Consider the following 23,457-nt stretch of genomic DNA (forward strand, 5'->3'; position numbering starts at 1 on the left):
AAAAGAAAATCAAAAGAAGTTGCATTTTTAGACCACTTGGGAAAATTACACAAGAGTCTGATGAACAAACAACATCAAAAAACATCGCCGTACCATGTCAGTACCACCCAGAGAAATCCAGTTAACCATTATACCATAGGTTGAAGTGTTTAGTACCTGAAAGTCAACCCATTGCCCTCTTGGTCTATCAATTACCTATAATAATATAAAACCCTGGCATCTTTATACAACATGAACTTAATAGGAATAAAATTTTGTTAAAGGAAATAAAATATTAAAAAGATGACATAGTTCAGCTGCCAGTTGATATTAAGATGCATTAAGTTATAACAATCAGTTCAAGCAACATTTTAATAATTTTAGATATAGTGACTAGTGTGCTGATATCCCAAGCAACCTTGCTACAGCATAGTTTTACATATATACAAATCATGTTATTGTATATACACATCAAGAAATGACTCCAGTCATCTCAATGGTAGTGCCTGGTTTTTAAGCAGAAATTTTCCTTTGGCTTTTTGCTCACGGTGAGGGCCATAGGCAGCCATTTCTTTCCCAGCGTTCACTGCATTCAAGGAAGCCTGAACTCCCAGTCTCTGTTTTCCTCGTGGAATGATGAACAGTATCGAGCATCTGGACTGATAGCATCTTTGGTAGAACATTTCACGCAGTGGCTACACTTTACAAGCATTAGCACACTTTCTATGCTTCTACAAGACTATATGACCCTGTCATGCTGGCTTTTCTAGCAAAGTAAATAATCATTCCAATGGCAGGTATTATTAAGAAGAATGCACAATAAAGTACCAGAAGTTCAGGAGAAAAATAGTCCTTGTTACTTTCTCTTCCTGGAAAATAACAAAATGGATGCAATTAATGTCTGGTAGAAAAAGAAATTGTTTAATAAGAAAAGTCACATGTTTTATTTTAATAGTACCATTAGTTCTCTAAAGAAAAGTGAATCAAAGCAGTGATAAGAACCAACAGAACTCAAAGTGGACATTTCTTTGAATTAATCAACTAATCATTTAGCAGTTGCTATGGTCATGATGAGTCTCAAGATGTTGTTGACTTCTGCAAATTTGGATTCAAATAGATGCTGGCTCAATAACAGGATGGAAGGAAGGGTGCAATTTTTAGGGTTCATTTAAAAGAGTAAGAACTGGAGAAGAGTGTTTGCTTTGGGAAATATAAATATATACTAAAGAACTAGGACTCTGATCGTTACGAACTAAAATAACTAACCGGTTCTCCAAGAAAAGTATCGTAACTCCTAGTATGCCACCATTATAGTCAAACATCACCTGTAAGATTGTAAGGGAAAGAATTCTTGCCGATGGTGTTTTTAGAAATATATAGAAAGTGTCATATTTTGTATCTCTGAAGTAAGGCACCTTAATATACATTATTCCTCTTCAGTATTTACATCATTTCATGATAATATGAAGTTCTTTGGATAGTATTATATTTTAGCTTGAGAACCCCATGAACAGTATGAAAAGGCAAAAAGATAGGACACTGAAAGATGAACTCCCCGGGTTGGTAGGTGCCCAATATGCTACAGGAGATCAGTGGAGAAATAACTCCAGAAGGAATGAAGAGATGGAGCCAAAGCAAAAACAACACCTAGTTGTGGATATGACTGCTGATGGAAGTAAAGTCCAATGCTGTAAAGAACAATATTACATAGGAACATAGAATATTAGGTCCATGAATCAAGGTAAATTATAAGTGGTCAAACAGGAAATGGCAAGGGTGAACACAGAAATTTTAGGAATCAGTGAACTAAAATGGACTGGAATGGGTGAATTTAAGTCAGATGACCATTATATCTACTAGTGTGGGCAAGAATCCCTTAGAAGAAATGGAGTAGCCCTCAAAGTCAACAAAAGAGTCCGAAAAGCGTACTTGGATGCAATCTCAAAAACGACAGAATGACCTCTGTTCGTTTCCAAGGCAAACCATTCAGTATCACAGTAATCCAAGTCTATGCCCCAATCAGTAAAGCTAAAGAAGCTGAAGTTGAATAGTTCTATGAAGACCTACAAGACCTTCTAGAACTAACACCCAAAGAAGATGTCCTTTTCATTATAGGGGACTAGAATGCAAAAGTAGGAAGTTAAGAGAAACACCTGGAGTAACAGGCAAATTTGGCCTTGGAGTACAAAATGAAGCAGGACAAAGGTTAATGAAGTTTTGCCAAGAGAACGCACTGGTCCTAGCAAACACCGTCTTCCAACAACACAAGAGAAGACTCTACACATAGATATCACCATGTGGTCAACACTGAAATCATACTGATTATATTCTCTGCAGTCAAAGATGGAGAAGCTCTATACAGTCAGCAAAAACAAGACTGGGAGCTGACCGTCGCTCAGGTTATGAACTCCTTATTGCCAAATTCGGACTTAAATTGCAGAAAGTAGGGAAACCACTAGACCATTCAGGTATGACCTAAATCAAATCCCTTATGACTATACAGTGGAAGTGAGAAATAGATTCAAGGGATTAGATCTGATAGACAGAGTGCCTGAAGAGCTATGTACAGAGGTTCGTGACATTGTACAGGAGGCAGAGATCAAGACCATCCTCAAGAAAAAGAAACGCAAAAAGACAAAACAGTTGTCTGATGAGGCCTTACAAATAGCTGAGAAAAGAAGAGGAGTGAAAGGCAAAGGAGAAAAGGACAGACATATCCATTTGAATGCAGAGTTCCAAAGAATTGCAAGGAAAGATAAGAAAGCCTCCCTCAGTGATCAGTGTAAAGAAATAGAGGAAAACAACAGATTGGAAAAGACTAGAGATCTCTTCAAGAAAATTAGAGATAACAAGGGATCATTTTATGAAAAGATGGGCACAATAAAGGACAGAAATGGTATGGACTGAACAGAAGCAGAAGATATTAAGAAGAAGTGACAAGAATACAAAGAAAAACTGCACAAAAAAGATCTTTATGACCCAGATAACCACGACAGTATGGTCACTCACCTAGAGCCAGACATCGTTCGCCTTAGGAAGCATCACTACGAAGAAAGCCAGTGGAGGTGATGGAATTCCAGTTGAGCTATTTCAAATCCTAAGAGATGATGCTGTGAAAGTGCTACACTCAATATGCCAGCAAATTTGGAAAACTCAGCAGTGGCCACAGGACTGGAAAAGGTCCGTTTTCATTCCAAACCCAAAGAAAGGCAATGCCAAAGAATCCTCAAACTACTGCACACTTGGACTCATCACACGCTAACAAAATAATGCTCAAAATTCTCCAAGACAGGCTTCAACATACGTGAACCATGAACTTACAGATGTTCAAGCTGGATTTAGAAAAGGCATAGGAAACAGAAATCAAATTGCAAACATCTGCTGAATCATCAAAAAGGCAAGAGTTCCAGAAAAACACCTACTTCTGCTTTATTGACTACGCCAAAGCCTTTGACTGTGTGGATCACAAAAAACTATGGAAAATTCCGAAAGAGATGGGAATACCAGACCACCTGACCTGCCTCTTGAGAAATCTATATGCAGGTCAGGAAGCAACAGTTAGAACTGGACATGGAACAACAGACTGGTTCCAAATCAGGAGAGGAGTACGTCAAGGCTGTATACTGTCACCCTGCTTACTTAGCTTATATGCAGAATACATCATGAGAAATGCTGGGCTGGATGAAGCACAAGCTGGAATCAAGATTGCTGGGAGAAATATCAATTACCTCAGATATGCAGATGAGATGACCCTTATGGCAGAAAGCAAAGAAGAACTAAAGAGCCTCTTGATGAAAGCGAAAGAGGAGGGTGAAAAAGTTGGCTTAAAACTCAACATTCAGAAAACTAAGATCATGGCAGCTGGTCCCATCACTTCAAGGCAAATAGATGGGGAAACAATTGAAACAGTGACAGATTTTATTTTGGGGGGTTCCAAAATCACTGCAGATGGTGACTGCAGCCATTAAATTAAAAGATGCTTGCTCCTTGGAAGAAAAGCTATGACCAACCTAGACAGCATATTAAAAAGCAGAGACATTACTTTGCCAACAAAGGTCCACATAGTCAAAGCTATGGTTTTCCCAGTGGTCATGTATGGATGTGAGAGTTGGACTATAAAGGAAGCTGAGCATCAAAGAATCGATGTTTTTGAACTGTGGTGTTCGAAAAGACTATTGAGAGTCCCTTGGACTGCAAGGAGATCCAATTGGTCAATCCTGAAGGAAATCAGTCCTGCATATTCATTGGAAGGACAGATGTTGAAGCTGAAACTCCAGTACTTCGGCCACCTGAGGCTAAGAACTGATTCACTGGAAAAGTCTGATGCTAGGAAAGATTGAATTCTGGAGGAGAAGGGGATGACAGAGAATGAGATCGTTGGATGGCATCACTACTTCAAAGGACATGAGTTTGAGTAAGCTCCGGGAGTTGGTGATAGACGGGGAAGCCTGGTGTGTTGCAGTCCATAGGGTTGCAAAGAGTAGAACAAGACTGAGAGACTGAAGTGAACTGAACTGAACTGATGTTTTAGCTTAAGTGTTACTTAAACATAGAGGCATCCTCTGACCTGCATTTTCTCCAGCTTAAATTAGGAAATTTAATATACATTTTTTCCCAAATATACTTTTATAACCACTACATTTTCCCTCCATAGTTCTCATTACAGCTTATAGTTAAATGTTTCTTTGCTTATCTATTAATTTTGGTTTCCTCCTTCAGACTGTGAATTACATGAGGAAAGAATCTAGTTTCTTTTTGATCCATCACTGTATAGCCAGTAACTGGCTCACTTCTTGGAGTAGCTTGTGCCCAATAAATATTTTTTTTCCAATAAATATCTTTTGAATAGTAATAAATTTTTTTCTTTCTACATCCTATCATTTTGTCATTTAGTTATAAATTGAGTACATAAAGTAATAGTATTCCAAGACTTGAAATTTAGTACTCTTTCTACTCTACTAAAAATCATCTGACAGTTACAATATTATTTAACATTTTAACCTTATAAGAACTTCTGAATAAGACATCATGGTATTTACTGGAGATTCATCTCTATTTACATTTATGTTTGGATAGCGCAGTATGACCTCACAAATACTTCATTTTTTCAAGTGGTATATATATTGTTTCAGTCCTGGAAGAAATGAGTGATTTGGCCTTGGAAGTCATTACTTTACTTCTACGTGTTTCTGATAACTGGAGGTCAACCAAGAAGAAAAGAATCATTAGATGAAGGGAAGCCCATTTTTGAATTATTGAAGTTAAAAATGTATCATGACAAATATAATGATAGCTATCTTATTTTTCTACTTTCCCTTGCTAGAGTAGAACTAGTCAGAGTATGAGTCCTAATTTAATGGGATATTCATTATCAAAATTATAGTTAGTCATCAATATTGGTGACATGGTAGGTAATGGTATATTTGTTCCTATTGTTTTCTTTTCAATTTAATAAATAGTGTGTTATCTTTTCCCTTTGGTTTCTCCCTCAAGCATCTATGGTAAAATTTTGCCAACGAGTTGGTTACCAGGGCAACCTTCAAATATGATTTTCTATTAGCTGTATCAACACTAAAATTCCTAAAGACTCCCAACGTTTCTATCATTGGACTACATTTGAGCAAATGTATTTTTAAAACAAAACTAACAAGAAATAGTTTAAAATATCAGCTAAATGCAAAGGTTGACTAGATAAAAATTTCCAAGAAAATGACAAATTTTTGTTTCCATTCTTTTTAGTTCTTTGAAACCATAATTAGTTTGGGGGTTCTAGCTGAGTGCCTATAAAATACTTAAATTGTTCATTTAAATAATGAGTGAAAAATAGCAAATATATAAAGTTACTAACTTAATAAAGCAATTAGAAAATACAACAATGTATGAGAAAGAGTTAAAAAGTGGAGAAGAAGCTTTGATATGTCTTTAAAAGAGAAACATTAACTACAGAAAGAATTATAAAAATGTTAGGAGTGCAAGTTCCTGGAACCAGGCTTAATTAAAGGTGGTCTGGAGCCATCAGGGATTAAATAGGAATAGGTGAATTTCAATGTACTCATAATGGAGATCTCAGTCTGTCCAGAAATGTCCCCAACCTCACTGGAAGCACTAATTACATACATCCCTGTGTCATTTTGAGTGACATGATACAAGGTAAATGTCCCATTCTTTGAACACATAGTAACTTCACTGGCCAGATCAACTCTTTTCAGAATGATCACTGCATGTGGATGACTAAAAGTTTTACATGTAATAGTGATATTTTCCCCTTCTTTAACATTTCCAAATGGATGTATTGTTATTGTTTCGAGGAGGTACTGTGAAGACAGAAAACATATGGTAAGGCATGTAATCTTGAGAGATTTGGCCAGATGAGTAAAATTTTAAGTCATTTTCTGACCCAGGTGTAAATTTTCTTTACATTGATGAGTAGTTGCTGTATCTGGGAGCTCAGTGCCAGAGGCTCTTAAGAGTTGGTATTTGTTTATAATCATATTTATTTCAAGTTTGGCTTCCAGTACACAAAGGGGGCTCATTAGCACTCAAGGAGTGGAAGACTGAGCAGTGACGGCTGACAGATTCTATTTTCACTGATAAAATCAACAGAGTTTACAGTGTGTTCACAGTAGGATTAGCAGGATTAGATTAAGAGGCCCCTGAAATTCCTCTGCTGAGGCCGTTTCTACCTCCCTCTGTTTCTCCATCAGAGTAGAGCAGGATGAACAAGGATCTTGGGTATCTAAGGAAGCAGTTCTGCAGTCTAGAGACCCATTATGCTGTTCAACATTAAGATTACCATTCTCAGTTATTACTCTGTAAAGAATCAATCCCAGAAAATATGCAGTCACGTTGTGTTCAGAGAGTGGCACTCTCTTCGGGTAGGAAGGAAAAGAGCCTGGATAGAAACTTGGTTTTCCATGCACCGATTCTACTTCTTCATTTCCTAATAACCCCCAAGGAAAGGTTTTCAAAATGGATTTAAACACATAAGCAATGTAAGACCTCAGAGACAAATGCTGAATTGTCAACGTCTTAAAAAGCAAATGGGAATTCTACACCGACTTATAAAAAGTCAACATCCTGGCTAAACTCCTTAGGACAGAGCACATGTACATTATTATTTTAGGAAACACTAAGAAATAGCCATAATCAACATGGAATTCAGTTCCATTTTGCCAACTCATTCATCTAACCCTTGAAATTCTTTACAACCCACCAAGCTTGTTATAAAAATAACAAGAAACAAAAATTTAAAAAAAAAAAAAAACACTAACCTTTAACATCAAGTGTTAGGCTTCTTAGCTGTGAGCCAACTTCATTTTTAGATTCACACTGGTATACTCCTGCATCCTCTAACTGAGCCCTGTGGATGGTATAGGCACCACCTGTAGATTTTAGCACTGTGTAGCCAGTCTCTGCTTTTTTCTTCAGAATTACCAAAGTTGGGGGAACATTTCCACACGTACAGGAGATAATGACAGTGTCTCCTTCCTTGACACTCTCAGAGGGAAAAGCTGTAAGTTGTATATCTTTTGGAGCAACTGTGGAAAGAATTTAAAGATACCTCTGATTGAATGGCAATCAATCATCACTGAAAGGACAGAGGAGACTGAGGGGGCTACAGTTCATGGGATCGCAAGAGTCAGCCACAACTTAGCAACTAAACCACCACTAACTGAATGAAATATAAACAAATTCCATGTTAATTTAACGACAGTAGCAATAGCTGTCAAGATGGTACTTGTGCTTACTGTTTGCGTTAAATATTTATAGAGGCAATTAGAGAAGTCAAGCATTTACTGGCTTCTTGTAAAATGATCATGTTTTAATGAGAGAAGACACCTTATGTTCCTCTCATGCTCCTTAATACAAAGGTCCCCAACCACCAGGCCATGGACTGGTGCCAGTCTGCAGCCTGCTGAGAACCCAGTCACACAGCAGGAGGTGAGCAAACAGTTATCAAGTTTCTTCTGTATTTACAGACCCTACCCATCGCTCAAGAAGTGAGGTGAAAAGAATACACAGAAGAATTATTCAAAAACCCTGATAACCACAATGATGTGATCACTCACCTAGAGCCAGACATCTTAGAATTCAAAGTCAAGTTGGCCTTAGGAAGCATCACTATGAACGAAGCTAGTGGAGGTGATGGAATTCCAGTTGAGCTATTTCAAATTCTAAAAGACGATGCTGTTAAAGTGCTGCACACAATATGCCAGCAAATTTGCAAAACTCAGCAGTGGCCACAGGACTGGAAAAAGGTCAATTTTCACTCCAGTCCCAAAGAAAGGCAATGCCAAAGAATGTTCAAACGGTTGCCCAATTGCCCTCATTTTACACGCTAGCAAAGTAATGCTCAAGATTCTCCAAGACAGGCTTCAACGTACATGAACTGTGAACTTCCAGATGTTCAAGCTGGATTTAGAAAAGGAGAGGAACCAGAGATCCAACTGCCAACATCCACTGGATCATAGAAAAAGAAAGAGAATTCCAGAAAAACATCTACTTCTGCTTTTTGACTATGCTAAAGCCTTTGACTGCGTGGATCACAAAAAACTACAGAAAATTCTTACAGAGATGGGAATACCAGACCACCTGACCTGCCTTCTGAGAAATCTGTATGCAGGTCAGGAAACAACAGTTAGAACTGGACATGGAACAACAGACTGGTTCCAAATCAGGAGAGGAGTCCGTCAAGGCTGTATATTGTCACCCTGCTTATTTAACTTATATGCACAGTACATCAGGCAAAATGCCAGACTAGATGAAGCATAAGCTAGAATAACATTGCTGGGAGAAATATCAATAAATCTCATATGCAAATGACACCACTCTTATGGTAGAAAGTGAAGAGGAACTAAAGGGCCTCTTGATGAAGGTGAAAGAGGAGAGTGAAAAGCTGGCTTAAAACTCAAAATGCAAAAATGAAGATTGTGGCATCTGATCCCATCACTTCATGGCAAATAGATGGGGAAACAATGGAAACAGTGACAGGCTTTATTTTTGGGGTTCCAAAAGCACTGCAGATGGTGACTGCAGCCATGAAATTAAAAGACACTCCTTGGAAGAAAAGCTATGACCAACCTAGACAGCATATTAAAAGCAGAGATGTTACTTTCCCAACAAGGTCCATATATATAGTCAAAGCTATGGTTTTCCAGTAGTCATGTATGGATGTGAGAGTTAGACTATGAAAAAGCTAAACGCCAAAGAATTGATGCCTTTGAACTGTTGGAGTGTTGGAGAAGACTCTTGAGAGTCCCTTGGACTGCAGGTAGATCCAACCAATCCATCCTAAAGGAAATCAATCCTCAATATTCATTGGAAGGACTGAGGCTGAAGCTGAAGCTCCAATACTTCGGTCTCTTGATGCAAAGAACCAACTCATTAGAAAAGACCCTGATGCTGGGAAAGATTGAAAACAGAAGGAGAGGGGAGGACAGAGGAAGAGATGGTTGGATGGCATCACTGACTCAATGGACATGAGTTTGAGCAAGCTCAAGGACAGGGAAGCCTGGCTTGCTGCAATCCATTGGGTCACAAAGAGTCTACTATGCGGTACAAACATAACTGTGCAACTGAACAACAACAACCAATTGCTTGAATTACCACCTTAGTTCCACCTCCTATCAGATCAGTGGTGACATTAGATCTCATAGAAGAATGAACCCTATTGCACTTGAGTCTCCCCAAAACCAGCCTCCTCTCCCATCCATGGAAAAATTGTCTTCCACGAAATCAGTCCCTGGTGCCAAAATGGTTGAGAACTGCGGCCTTAATGTAATTCTTACCCAGCTTAGCCAACAAATAGCTGTTTAAAAACAGTCATAGATTTCAAGTGGAAAATAAATTATTTTGTCACACAGTTGTGCAGATATTTCTTTAAGTATAAAAGCCTTTGCAGGATTCTGAGTTTTGAGCTAGACCATTCCAAATCAAAAAATTAAGCTGTGCAGAGATGGCTCTTACAATCCTTAACATCAGTTGTTATCCTGAGCTAAGTACTTGACATACAACATCTCTGTTAATATGCAGCCTGGAGGGGAGGTACCACATCACTGTTTTGTAAGTGAGGTCCCCATTAAGATTATCTGTTTTGCGACTTGATGCTCTTTCTTCAACCAAAACTACAGTCTAAGGGCTTTCTTTAAGGCAGTGTATTGTTCTTCCAAGTTTCTTCCTTTCCTTTAAAATACAAATTATTATCGTAATCGTAACAAGACGGTCATTAACACCTTAGTGGAAATAATACCAAGGGGTAGGAGAGGAACTGACAGCCCTATTGAAGAAGAGGATCTCGAACCCCAAAAGGGAAGTTATGAGGGAAATCCAAATTGACCACTTCATGACTTTGCCCAAAACTGCCTAGAGCTTCAACCTGTCAACTAGAAATTATTTTGTTCTCAGTTTTGCCTCTCCATCCTGGAAAGAATGGGTCTGGATCTCCTAACTTAATCCATCCTGGTGATTCTATGCCATTTTATTGATGAACCAGAGGGCAAGATCAGTGCTACTCAATCTCTGAATTTATAAATGATTTAAATGCCTTCTTAGCCTTCTAAGCAAATCCTAGCAGTCATTTTATGAGATTACCATGAGGAATTTAATCCAGTTGGATAAGGTGATTTTGTATGCTAGGTGCTAAGTCGCTTCAGTCATGTCCAACTCTTAGCAACCCTATGGAGCATAGCTCACCTGGCTCAGAATCCATGGGATTCTCCAGACAAGAACCCTGGAGTGGGTTGCCGTGCCCTCCTCCAGGGGATCTTCCTGATTCCAGGGATCAAAGCCATGTCCCTTACATTTAACCCACATTGGCAGGCAGGTTCTTTACCACTAGTGCCACCTGGGCCCTAAGTAATTCCAAAATATCTGTATACATCTTCCTATCCTTTTTTCAACATCATAATCAATGCCTCGTAAGTATAACTGGAATTTTTGGCACAGTTCCTAGAGCTAGCCTTCCACATGAGGTTGAAAGAATTTTAGGATAAGTGACTTGGAATGGTTCATGGGAATAACTCTTCCAGGAGCTTTCCATGCAGAGGAAATATCATGAGCTCTTCAAAAGGCTCAATACTTTTTATTTTAGAAAATCTTATTTCCAGAAGGACTTTGTTCAAAACCAGTAACACAAACAAAATAAGACTACCACTAATAACTCATTTAATCATTTTAACTCACCTTGGATAATTAATTTGACTTCTTTTCTGCTTATTCCAACCTGGTTAATGCCTTCACAGACATAAATACCAGAATCTTCCATTTTTGTAGCCATGAAGGTGAGAGTTTCATTCTCAGAAATAGGCTGTAGATTCCCATTACTTAGCTGCCTGCTCCACAAGATTTTGGGAGCTGGAAGGCCATTGCTAGAGCATGTCATATTCACAGAACTACCTTCCTCCAGGATGGAGGAGGGACTGACCAAGATGGTTGTATCCCTGGGAGCAACTGAAAAGGTAAAAGACAATTGTTAGCTTGGCTGGTTACACCCTGCCAAAAAGTTTTACTAATGTTATAAAACTTGGCTTTGAGTTTAGTGGATTAGAATAATTTTTATCTTGGTAACTTTACCAAAGGAAGTTTCTGCCCCATTTACTACAGCAGATACAAAATGATTGTTATTGCTGTTATTTAGTCCCTAAGTCATGTCTGCTTCTTTGTGACCCCATGGACTGTAGCCTGCCAGGCTCCTATGTCCGTGGGATTTCCCAGGCGAGAATACTGGAGTGGGTTGCCATTTCCTCTTCAGGAGATCTTCCCCACCCTAGGATCCAGCTCGCATCTCCCACGCTGTCTCTTTACCACTGAGCCAGCAGGGAAGCCCAATACAGAATGAGAGAGTAGAACATGGATGCATCGTGGATGTTTACGCTCTTGCTGTCAAAGATTGGATGGTCAATAATAGTGTGTATTGACATTTACGGTACATTAAACATGACCATGAACTATGCAAACCACCTATGAAAAGGTGGACTCTATTTTCCTACCTCTTGAATCTAGGCTCCCCTTGTGATTAACTTTGACCAATATACCCTGGGAGAAGTAACACTGTAGGACTTCCAAGCCTAGACCTCAAGAGGCCACCTTCATTATCACTCTCTTGAAACACTGCACTCGGGTGACTAAATCTATGCCATCTCCCCTGAGAGACACCACATGGAGAAAGGAAGATCCAGACACCCCCAATGAAGGCCCAGAGGTGTGAGTGAAGCTACCTGGCAACACCCCCCCGACCTTCTAACCGACTGAATGAATACGTAAACCCATCTAATACCATCATGAACATACTACCCATTTGACCTCTTCTTAAAGTGCCCGCTTAGAATCATATAAGCAAATAAACAGTTGCTTTAAGCTTGGGGGTGTTTTCTATGTTTAAAACAATCAATATTTTGCAGTTTCTTTTCAATTATTTTTTCACAGTGGTTTCAACCATGAACCTCATGTGGACTATTACCTGGCAAACATGATAAAAAAAAATCATAATCTATTGTGAATACATCACACATGTACTTACCATTAACATAGAGTGTTTGTGTACTCTGCCTTTGTTTGAGTTCAAATTCCATTTCATCAATTGGTAACCGAGCCAGACAAACAAGAACATTTCCAGTATCTTCAGCAGTGGGGATGAAGGTCTTCTCCAAACTCTTGGTCTCTAGGGCTTTCTTACTTACATCTTTCGAGAAGACTTTATTCATCATAATACTCTCCCCTTTAAACAATTCCATCTCCAGCCGGTCAAAAGGATACACATTAGGAACCTTGCAGCTTACAGTGACTGGGTTTCCACTCACTAACGGACCACTCATTTCAATTTCTGGATCACTAGGGAAGGCTGCAAATACCAAGCACAGTATGAGGTTTATACGTGACACTAGAAGAAAAACAGAACTAATCTTTATTAAATGCGAAGGTCTCAAAGTGAAGGTTTTAATTCACCTGGGATAAAATGATTACTAATAGATGCATCACAACATTAAATATAAATATTTATGATACTAAATATAAATAATGCTGGAAACAAAAAATACCTAGCACATCAAATCATCAAGAAATAAATATACTTCTTACTCTTCTCTCCTTAGTGATACAGTCTTGCTGACAGCTACGGACTAGTCTTTTCAAAGGACACATCAGCTTCTACCAACTTACTTAGTAAATATATATTCTAAGCCTTGTATTATTTTTTGTGATATATTAGATGTTTACTGTGTGCTAGTCCCTTAATACAGAGAAGGCAATGGCACCCCACTCCGGTACTGTTGCCTGGAAAATCCCATGGGTGGAGGAGCCTGGTGGGCTGCAGTCCATGGGATCGTGGAGAGTCGGACATGACTAAGCCACTTCACTTTCACTTTTCGCTTTCATGCATTGGAGAAGGAAATGGCAACCCACTCCAGTGTTCTTGCCTGGAGAATCCCAGGGACTGGGGAGCCTGGTGGGCTGCCTTCTATGGGGTCGCACAGAGTTGAACATGACTGAAGTGACTTAGCCGCAGCAGCAGTCCCTTAATATTCATTATCTCTGTCTTCAGAGCAGCCTAATCTAATGGGTGTTAATTTATTTTAAAGCCAGAAAAACGTACAAAGAATGTATTTGATAGCTAGGAAGACTTATAAAACTTACAAAGGCTAAGAGTCTGCCATTTAATGTCATATCTAGTAAGTCACCCAGCTGAGATCAGAATTCCTATTATCTAGAGCCCAGGCTTGGGTTCACAGAGCCGTGCAGTTTAGACATTTTTATTTCCAACAGCCAAATTTAGGCAGGTAGTTTTAAGTGTTCCTTGGCTCTTACTTGTAGTTCAGGAAAAAATATAAGAGATTTAGATTCTAAATAATGGTTATAATACATCTGATACAGATCAATAAAAGTGAGATTAGAATGGTTATGAAGAGCAAGAGCAAAGCTGAATTCTTTCTTTCTCCTTAAGCAAAATGTCATCAAAGTGACAGGTTCTCTAATGTTTACACATAACCATAAGGCTTCACTGCTGGTTCTCATTGCTGTTGGGAATGTGCCTGTATCAGCAGCTCCTGGACTCTTGGTAACATGGTAAAGCAATCATACTGCTTCTTTGGAGAGATTCAGGTATCTTTCTGGACATGCTCTAACTCATTTTGAAGAAAATCCTGAGGGGTAACACAAGTTTGGGCAGGATTTCTGGAGGAACATGTCCACAATTGTTCTCTTGAATTCTGCTGAATAAAAACAAGGCAGAATGTAGGTGCTGTTTGCTGTGCTTAATCATTCAGTCGTGTCTGACTCTATGCAACCCCGTGGACTATGTAGACCCCCAGGCTCCTCTGTTCATGGCATTCTCCAGACAAGAATACTGGAGTGGTTTGCCATTTCCTCCTCCAGAGGATCTTCCTGACTCAGGGATCGAACTCGCATCTCCTGCATTGCAGGCGGATTCTTTACCGTCTGAATCACCAGGGAACTTTCTGATCCCTTTGCATATCTTGTCCCTCATTCATTACAAACCAAGTAACTCCAACAATGGCAAAACACAGAGATTGAAACTATTCAGGAATTTTGTTAAGGTGACAGAAATAACAAGAAGAAGTGTAGTATATGCATGTGGTATAAATCAATACTCAAATCTAGTGCAGTCTCCTGGTGCTTCTTTTCACCTGAGCTGCTGTGCTGACCATCCCCGGGGATCATTCTAACTCCCAGGTTTGCTCCTGCTCATCATTGCCTCATGTCTCCATCCTGCCAAATGGCTTTCAAATGTGCCTTCAAAACTGGAGGTTCGGGCCTTACCCCCAATTTGAACAACTGAGCAACAGTCATCCCACTCCATGATCTGAATGGGCACTGGCACTACTCTTTACACACAACCATCTCCGTATACACTATATACACCCAGAACAGGGTGGAAAGCAGCGAGTATGAAGTTTGTTCAGGTCCATGATGAGAGAGTATCGAAGTGACACAAACTAAGGATTGGGGATACTTGGTTCATACATAATATATACTTAAGATTTAGGGCAATTAAGTTGCATCAAAAACTCTGGTTTGGAGATTTAGGAACCATTCCCAATGCTAAATTCCCTTCCTAAACACAAGGATCTTGTTGTGGATCACAGATTTCCATTCTGCTTCTTCCAGTGGAACTGGGAACAACAACAACAACAAAACAGTAAACAATTCTGAAAACCACTTACAGTAGGGCTTCACCTGGATTCTCTTTTCCAGTTTCTTTTGCCCACATGTCACAGTGCACAGGTAGAAATGTTCGTTCTCGACACTCACAGGGCTCAGGGTCAACGTGGACTTGGAGCCCTCGCTCCTCACCTTCCCGTTCAGAGGGCTGTCTATCTGGGTTCTCCAAGAGAAAGATGGGGACTCGCAGTCCCTGACATCACAAGTCAACACGACTGAGTGGCCAATCTGAGCAGCAATCTGGGGTCCAGGAGAGATCTCAACAGTAAAGTTTCTCTCTGGTGGGGAGAAAAGAACAAGAAAAAATAAAATAAATTTTCTTCTTTCACCAAAGTTTAATACACTGTATTTTTTCTGGCCTCTTTTTAGTTAATATCTGTGCCGAGAATATTTTACTCCTTTCCACTTTGAGACTATCAGGAAGGGAATTACATCTTTCAAGAACAAACCCACAAGACTCTGTGATTCATTCATTAAACAGATTGAATAAGGATAAAAATTTGTAGACGGAGATTGGCATATTTTCCCAACAAAAATTCATTCTCCACTCACATGTATTTATCAAATTCCTATAACTATGGAACAACAGCTCAAAAATATGAGGTTCCAGTGTATCAAGCACTATTTAAACCACTCTACGTATATTAATATTATCTCATTTAATCCACACAACTTCATGATCTGATATCATTACTTCTCCTTGACTCTCATTTTCTCCTTTTACTTTTCCTTATTTTCCTTCCTTTCCTCCTCTTCCTCCTCCTCCCCTTTTTTCTTGAGGATAAATGGTAATTTCACCCGGCTTGCAAGTAGCAAAATTAGGACTTGGAGCCAAGTGATTTAAGATCCCAGCTTTTAACTTGAACAACTAAATCAAAATATCCTCATGTGGAAATAAAATCTAAGAAAAATACTGGAAAAAAAGGTATATGAATATGCCTTCTGATTAGAAGCAGTACCCATAATGGACCAGTACTTAGAGCTTCTATATCAACAGAATAAAGCTGTATCATTGAAAGTCACACAGAATCACACTGAAAACAAAGTCAAAATCTAAGCATTAAAGTGTTACGCAAGCCACCTCTTAAATTTGTTTAACACAATGTAAAAATATAATGAATTCAGGGACTGAAAACTGAGATGCCAGGTCAAACTCCTAAATCTCAAATATCTAGAAAATCTCTTTGGCTGCCAGTGCTATCCCCATAGGGCACCCTGGCTACTTTGGGATGACTACTGTCCCAGGAGAAAAGGAATTTCGAATCTTGACTCTATTTCCCTGGCGAAAGTGGGAATCCTTGAGCACCTCTGAAAGTGACAGATGAGACTCCGCGGAAAACTCGCCCTTATGAATAGCCGGCTGGACGCAGAAGAAAGAAAGCTCAGCATATATATGATCCAAAGGCATTCTGTGTTCTCATCTATGCCAGAAGATTTTTTTCAGCTTGATTGGTCTAACACGGCCATTGTGGTATTTTCCAAAGAATGCTTTCCTCAAATTACCATAACAAACTGATGTGCTATCAGATTTTTGAAGAGAAATTTCATTCAGAACAATAAGCACTGTTTCTGAAGTCCTTATATACTAGTGTGAGAATGGAGAATTTAAAGATCTACTTCCTGCCTGTGAACAGTCTCAGATTGTTCTTTACAGTTGCTGCCTGTGTTACTGGGTAAACTCATGGCTCCTGGAAAAGCAACTCTGAGACAGAAAAAGGTGCGTGTTAGTCATGTCTGACTCTTTGCAACCCCATGGACTATAGCCACCAGGCTCCTCTGTTCATGCAATTCTCCAGGCAAGAATACTGGAGTGGGTAGCCATCTTCTTTTTCAGGGGATTTTCCTGATCCAGGGATCAAACTCAGGTCTCCTGGATTGCAGGCAAATTCTTTACCATCTGAGTCACCAGGGAAGCCCCCAAGGGGCAGAAAGAAGAGGAAAATTCAAGGGATAAGACAATGAAAGAATGCTGTTGCTGCTGCTGCTAAGTCGCTTCAGTTATGTCCAACTCTATGCAACGTCATAGTCAGCAGCCCGCCAGGCTCCCCCATCCCTGGGATTCTCCAGGCAAGAACACTGGAGTGGGTTACCATTGCCTTCTCCAATGCATGAAAGTGAAAAATGAAAGTGAAGTTGCTCAGTCGTGTCTGACTGTTAGCGACCCCATGGACTGCAGCCCACCAGGCTCCTCCGTCCATGGGAGTTTCCAGGCAAGAGTACTGGAGTGGGGTGCCATTTTTTGCCTTCTCCAGATGAAAGAATGAGGAGCAATGGAAAAGAACCAAAACATCAGAGCCATGGAAGTTCTGGCAGGAAAGATTTCCAAGAAGCAAGAGAAAAGTGAGTATATAATTGTGCTAAAGTACATAACAGTCAGATGAATCATCAATAAAACTTAATGAAGTAATTTTGACATTGAAGCTGTTTCACTATTGCTTAAATCTCAATGACAGCAACTTTTTCACATTTTGCTTACCTTGAACAATTAATTTCACCTCTTTTCTGTCTTTCCCAACAGGGTTATCTCCTTCACACACATAAATCCCAGAATCTTCTGCCCTGATAGAAATTAAAGTGAGAGTTGCATTCTCAGAAAGGAGCTGTAGATTCCCGTTGTCTAATTTCTTGCTCCAGAGAATCCGTGGAGCTGGTAGACCTGCACTGGTACACGTCATCGTCACAGAGTCGCCTTCCTGCAGCCTTGTGGAGGGATTCACGGATACAGCTGTGTCTTTGGGTGAGACTGAGAAGGCAGAACACAGCATTAGTCATTGCCAAGCATCATAATGGTCCCGCAGGGCTACTGTAAATACTCTCATGGACGGTATTTACAGCTTTCTCGATCTTTCAAACTCACTCTGCCAAACCAGCATAAAGAATTGCTGAGTCATGAAAATTAGTCAATCCAGTTTCTGACTGATTTGATGGAGTTACTTTTTTTGATGTTTGGTGTTTTCAGATGGCCATAGATACTCAGAAATTAAGAAAAACCCTTAGAATTATGTGATTCAATTTCCCAGGTAAAGTATAAATTCCAGCTCAGCTTCCTTGGCAAATATTCATGCAAGTCAGCTTCAATACTTCCGGTGCACAAGGCAGTCCACTGCCTTATAGTAAATATTGTCCATTTGATATTTGGACAGCTCTGATTATTAGAACATTTTCCCTCTATTGAGCTGAAATCTTTCTCTTTGTAACTAACTTCTATACACTGGTCATATTTCAGTCCTCTATTGCTAAAGAATAATCCAAATTTCACTTCTACATGACAGCCATTCACATACTTAATTATAGCTTTCATTTCCAAGTTTTATGTTCCGAGGAAAAATATCTCCTATTTCTGACTATTCTTCTCAAAACATTGATAAAATCCATTCCATCTCATTCTGTCTCAGCTAAACATGTTGTAGAAGGCAATGCTCCTTTCAGATATGGTGTCTAGAGAAGACCAGGGCATTTTAGTCTAGAACAGAGCGCAGTGAGTACTCCTACACAACTTTGGGATTATAAAACAGCCTCAAATCCCCTAGCCATCTCCAAGAGAATGGAGACAATCAAATCTCATCTCTCTCCCACCCCATGCACATGTGTCCAGGTATGCACACACATATACACTCACACACAGACTAAAAACTGCTTATAAAACTCTATACTTTGATATCTCAAGGCATGATGTAAGAGTTTACAAAACATAATTTAAAACATTTTATCACTTGAGCCTATTATTTCCCACCACCCAATCAGGTGGTGGTGACTGAGTCACCAAGTAGAGTCCGACTCTTGTGACCCCACGGGCTATAGCCTCGGGGCTCCTCAGTCAATGGGATTTAATAAGCAAGAGTACTGGAGGGGATTGCCATTCTCTTCTCCATGGGATCTTCCCAATCCAGGGATAGAACCCTGGTCTCCTGCATTGCAGGCAGATTCTTTACCAACTGAGCCACCAGGGAAGCTTCCCAATCAGGTGGTATTATCATTATTCCCCTTTGATAGATTGAGAAATTAAGAGATTCTACTTCATGGTTAATGGAGACAGAACTTAAGCTCAACTTTTCTCAACCTAATTGGGTGTGCTTTTTTTGAATTATGTAGTTGACAAGAATTATGCTCTCAGTGAATCAAAATGGTATAAAAACTACAAACATGTTTCTCCTTGACTGTAGCTGCTTTGTTTATTGCTGTATACATCCAAGAGTATATTCCCATAGACAGACACAAGTACTTACTGTAGACTTCCAGTTCTTTTGTAGTTTTCCTTTCTTTGGGTGGAGAATCATCATCATAAATGTGTAATGTAGCTTGACAAACAAGAGCTTTCCCAATATCCTCATCAGTGGGCGAGAAGGTCACTTCCAAGCTCTTTGTTTCCTGGGCCTTTTTTTCTGAAGGCTCCAGAAATTCCTGTACTTTCATGGAACGGTTGCCTTTCAGGAACTCTATCTCCAGCCTTTCAAATGGGTAAACATCAGGCACCGAACACGTGACTGTGACTGGCTTCCCGACCTCTGGGGGTCTACTCAGATGAATCTCTGGATCCTTAGAGAAAGCTGCAAAGGTCCAACGAGTACATGCATGTGGGGTTTTTGTTCGTATTAAGTCCCTTACTGATTTAAATCAATGTAATCTGAGTCTAATATTTTTGTAAATACAATCTTAATGCAGCAGAATGAATTGCATAAATAGCCTTTCATGGTTTGGGGTGCATTCCAAATCGGAACAATCTGTGAGAGAGTTCTTCAGCTCTGACCCTGCATGTACAAAGGGTTGCATGTTGCCAGAGTGAAAGGAGGGAGAAGAAACTTACGCTTATTGAGTACTGACACGTGCCCATCCCTGTGCTATTCATTTAACATTGATGACTTTATTCTATACTCACAACAACCCTAAGGAATAGATACCACATTTCATAGATATGAAAGCATAGACTCAGCATATTTGCATCTCTTTCCTAAAGTCACACAGCTAGTAATGGTGAAGCTGGGATTTAACCTCAAGATTTTTATTATTCTGTATTGCTACTGGGACTTTCATCGTGTTATATTACACTTTTATTTTAGTGAAGGCAGATATTCTTCATTTTATAGATAAGGAACCTGAGGCTTAGAATGTCATGGCAAAGAATAACTACTGGGATAGACAGGCTGAGAAATGAAAAGAACAACTCTAAATAATTAGCTTCTGAAAATGGTGTCTCGGAAAGACATTCATCCACCAGAAAGGTACACCTGTGTGATCTTTAAGTTATGGAAGGAAGATTTGCCTCCCAAAATATCTAACTCAACATCTAACTACTATTCCACTTGAAATTTTTAGTGTCAAGGAACACACTAGTTCAGTGAGCCATTGCTTTCTTTCCAAGGCTGATTTCTATTGCAAACCACCATGATGGTAACACATTGGCTTGATTCAAGACTGTGAAATAAGAAGAATACAAAGGTCCCAACTCCAGATAATTTTACAATCGAATGTGGAATGGAGACAGGACTGTTAAACATAATGAAAGACAGATGTTTTGGGGAAAAAAAGAAAAACTTCAGGCAAGATAATTAAACCCAGAAGAAACTTCTGTTCTCTATTTAAATCTTCAACTATATGGTTCCTGCAAGGAGAGGCAAAGGAACTGGCAAATATTTGCTGTATGAAGAAACAGTACTTTTCATTTTTCCACCCAGAATTCTGTCCCTTGTATTCTGAAAGATATGTACCTATAATCCATATGGTTTGCTGTCAGGTGATATAAGAACTGGCTACTTTCCCCTGTATTTACATAAGGGGGCCTTTCAAGGAGCTCAGAAGCCTGTACAGACATAAACTCTGCATGTACAACCAGCATAATTGAAAACAGTCAGCCAAGTACAGTTTCTTGAGAAGCATTAGCAACATATGGGATTATTGAAGAATCAGTTAAGGTTATTGGATCAAGTTGAGCTCCACTATAGCAAAAGAAAAGCAACATAATTAGAAAAGATAATCAAATGATGGTTTCCTGAAGAGATGACTATCAAGAATTCCAGTTTTCTGGCAGGAGCAGTAACCAGAATGCAAGTGATGTATTTCAGGTTATTTTTTTACTCTTTTTTCTACCTTTCTTTACTAGTTTGAGAATGGATTGAAATACATTTTGGTAGGCTAGTAAATAAAGGCTATTTATTCACATTCACTAGGCAAATCAAGTTCATTTTCTAAATATCCTTGAGTTTGAGCTATTGAGCATTAAGACTTAATGGCACCAAACAAAAACAGAAATCAAACCTCCTAAATTTATCTCTGCTGAAGTCAAATGAGTGAAAAGTTTGCAGATATTTTTCTTCTGTCTAAGGGGGAAGGTTTTGTACCAAAGCCCATTATTAATTATAGATCTCCTACTTAATCTTTAATTTTAAGTACCAAACTGCTTTAGAATAAATAAATAGAAAATCCCTTAAGTATGGAATTCATAGATTATGTGGACACATGGACAAGTAAACATGTAAGAATCCAACTAAAAAGAATTAAGAATAAATAAATAAATAAAAGAACCTTAGAGAATTTCACTTTATGGCTAAGAAAACTGAGGCTTAGAGAAGCTGAATCTTACCCCTTACACATGGTCACCATATTCATGACAGAGTTGGAAGCAGAAGCCAAGATTTGGGTCTCTAGGCTGGTGGTAGATTCAGCTGTCTTCTAGATTTCTTTTTGGAGTATTTCCCCTAACCAAGAATCTGGACACGAATATCCTTTTTAACTTTTTTCTCTTAAAACTATCCTTTTAGTCATTAAAAAAACTATAATTTTATCGCTGACTCAATGAAGATGAGTTTGAGCAAGTTGGTGATGAACAGGGACGCCTGGCGTGCAGCAGACCATGTAGTCGCAAAGAGCTGGACATGACTGAGTGACTGAACTGAACTGATTCTTTTAAAAAACTTATTTTAAAGCAAAATAAAGAGAAAATCAAATATTGTCTAAAGTACTCACAGTAGATCTCCACTCGGATTGCTTTCTCCCGTTTCATATCCTTGCAAGTCACTGTGCACAGGTACTGGTGTTCATTCCCGAAACTAACAGGATCCATGATCAGCGTGGATGTGGTCCCCTCATTTTTCACCTTTCCATTCAGTGGACTGTCTATCTGAGTTCTCCAAGAAAATGATGGAGACTCACAGCCTGTTGCGCTACAAGTCAGTGAAACAGAGTCACCAATCTGAGCAAAAATTTTGTATTCATTTGGGAACATGTCAACTTTGAAAGCTTGAGCTGTGAAGGCAAAAAGAGAAAAACAAGCTTACCACTGGTTTGTTTAGTATTCTGCTCCTTCTTCTCTGTTCTAGTATAATACCCAGATCTGGCTGATCTCTTTCCTAAACTGCTTCTAAGTAATGCAAGGCAGCACTGGAGTCCCTGCCAAAGGAAGGCATTGAAATTATCTTCACTTAGGAGAACTTTCACTTCTGACCTTGATGCCCATTTATCAGTTGTTTTTTCACTAGCCAAGTTTGATCTCATTATCAAGTACAGGAAGTTGAAAAGACAGACCTTCCTAGAGATAGAATCCAATTACTCATTCAACACTGCAAAAATCCAAAAAATATCAACTTTGCTGCTCTAACTATGACAATATAATGGTATAAATTAATAGCAATAGTCAATAGTATATTAAAAGTTAGGTAAAGTTTTCCCACTTTTTAAAAATCCTTCTGCCTTTCTTTACTATCATAACAAAAGTGACTGAAGCCAAAGTCAGGGCTAAAATGGAATGCTAGCATTTGGAACAAATCAAGGAGAAGAACTTACAAACTGCAAACACCATCCAAAGTATATCTGAGATTCCAAAGATCACAAACATCTTCCTAAGCATTTTAAGTTGCTGCTCTTATGAGAAATTGATTCCAAAATTCTTCTTTCTGTCCCTCCTGAAGGTGCCTGAGAAGAGTCTTGAGCTCTTAAAGCCAGTGAGGTTTGGTAAGGAATGAAATAGAAAGTCGGCTCTTTATAAAGTGTCTTGTTGCAGAGGCGGAGGGAAATCCCTTCAAGGGGAAACCTGGAGCAGAGCCAGAAACAAAGTTTAACTGACACCCAGCCAAGTCCAGCATTAACCCCTTCCATGGCACTCAGTACTGAAACTGCTCTCTCCATCATAGAAAATGAAAACCCTTCCACGGCCAAAATTAAAACTTTTTCTCGCTTTTCATTCCAAAAGGATATCTTGCTTGATAGATAAATGCTAATGCTTGTTTCAGAATGAGGCTTTCTGAATCCAACAGGGGAGAAGAGAGTCAGAGAAACAGTAAATTACACTCTAGTTCTTGAAGTGGCTGAACA

General features: G+C 39.2%; 1 protein-coding gene across 4 annotated transcripts; it reads right to left on the minus strand.

The window, feature by feature from the left end:
* LOC138073656 (vascular cell adhesion protein 1-like) lies at positions 1-23,065 on the minus strand. Of its 4 annotated transcripts, none has more exons than XM_068965495.1 (9): positions 22,930-23,065; positions 22,300-22,392; positions 19,380-19,700; positions 17,630-17,896; positions 15,156-15,431; positions 12,497-12,817; positions 11,161-11,427; positions 7,251-7,517; positions 1-848 (listed from the first exon to the last, which is right to left on the minus strand). In XM_068965495.1, exons 1-9 carry the CDS (start codon positions 22,991-22,993, stop codon positions 703-705), a joined length of 2,022 nt encoding a protein of 673 aa, XP_068821596.1. In that variant the 5' UTR covers positions 22,994-23,065; the 3' UTR covers positions 1-702. The 4 variants fall into 4 exon arrangements, with proteins under 4 accessions (XP_068821596.1, XP_068821595.1, XP_068821598.1 ...); XM_068965494.1 differs by having other exon boundaries at positions 22,114-22,392; XM_068965497.1 differs by lacking the exon at positions 15,156-15,431 and having other exon boundaries at positions 22,114-22,392.
* Positions 23,066-23,457: the final 392 nt, after the last annotated feature.

Source organism: Capricornis sumatraensis, chromosome 2 (genome assembly GCF_032405125.1).
Source record: "Capricornis sumatraensis isolate serow.1 chromosome 2, serow.2, whole genome shotgun sequence".
NCBI classification, from domain to species: domain Eukaryota; kingdom Metazoa; phylum Chordata; class Mammalia; order Artiodactyla; family Bovidae; genus Capricornis; species Capricornis sumatraensis.

Excerpts from the sequence above, each read along its gene's own strand:
- LOC138073656 (XM_068965494.1), bottom strand. The coding sequence starts at position 22,993 with ATGCTTAGGAAGATGTTTGTGATCTTTGGAATCTCAGATATACTTTGG. Across the intron at positions 22,393-22,929 it reads TTGGATGGTGTTTGCAGTTT|CTCAAGCTTTCAAAGTTGAC; the intron begins GTAAGTTCTTCT and ends TTGCCTTCACAG. Across the intron at positions 12,818-15,155 it reads AATCCAGGTGAAGCCCTACT|CCTTCCCTAGTGATCCAGAA; the intron begins GTAAGTGGTTTT and ends TGGTATTTGCAG.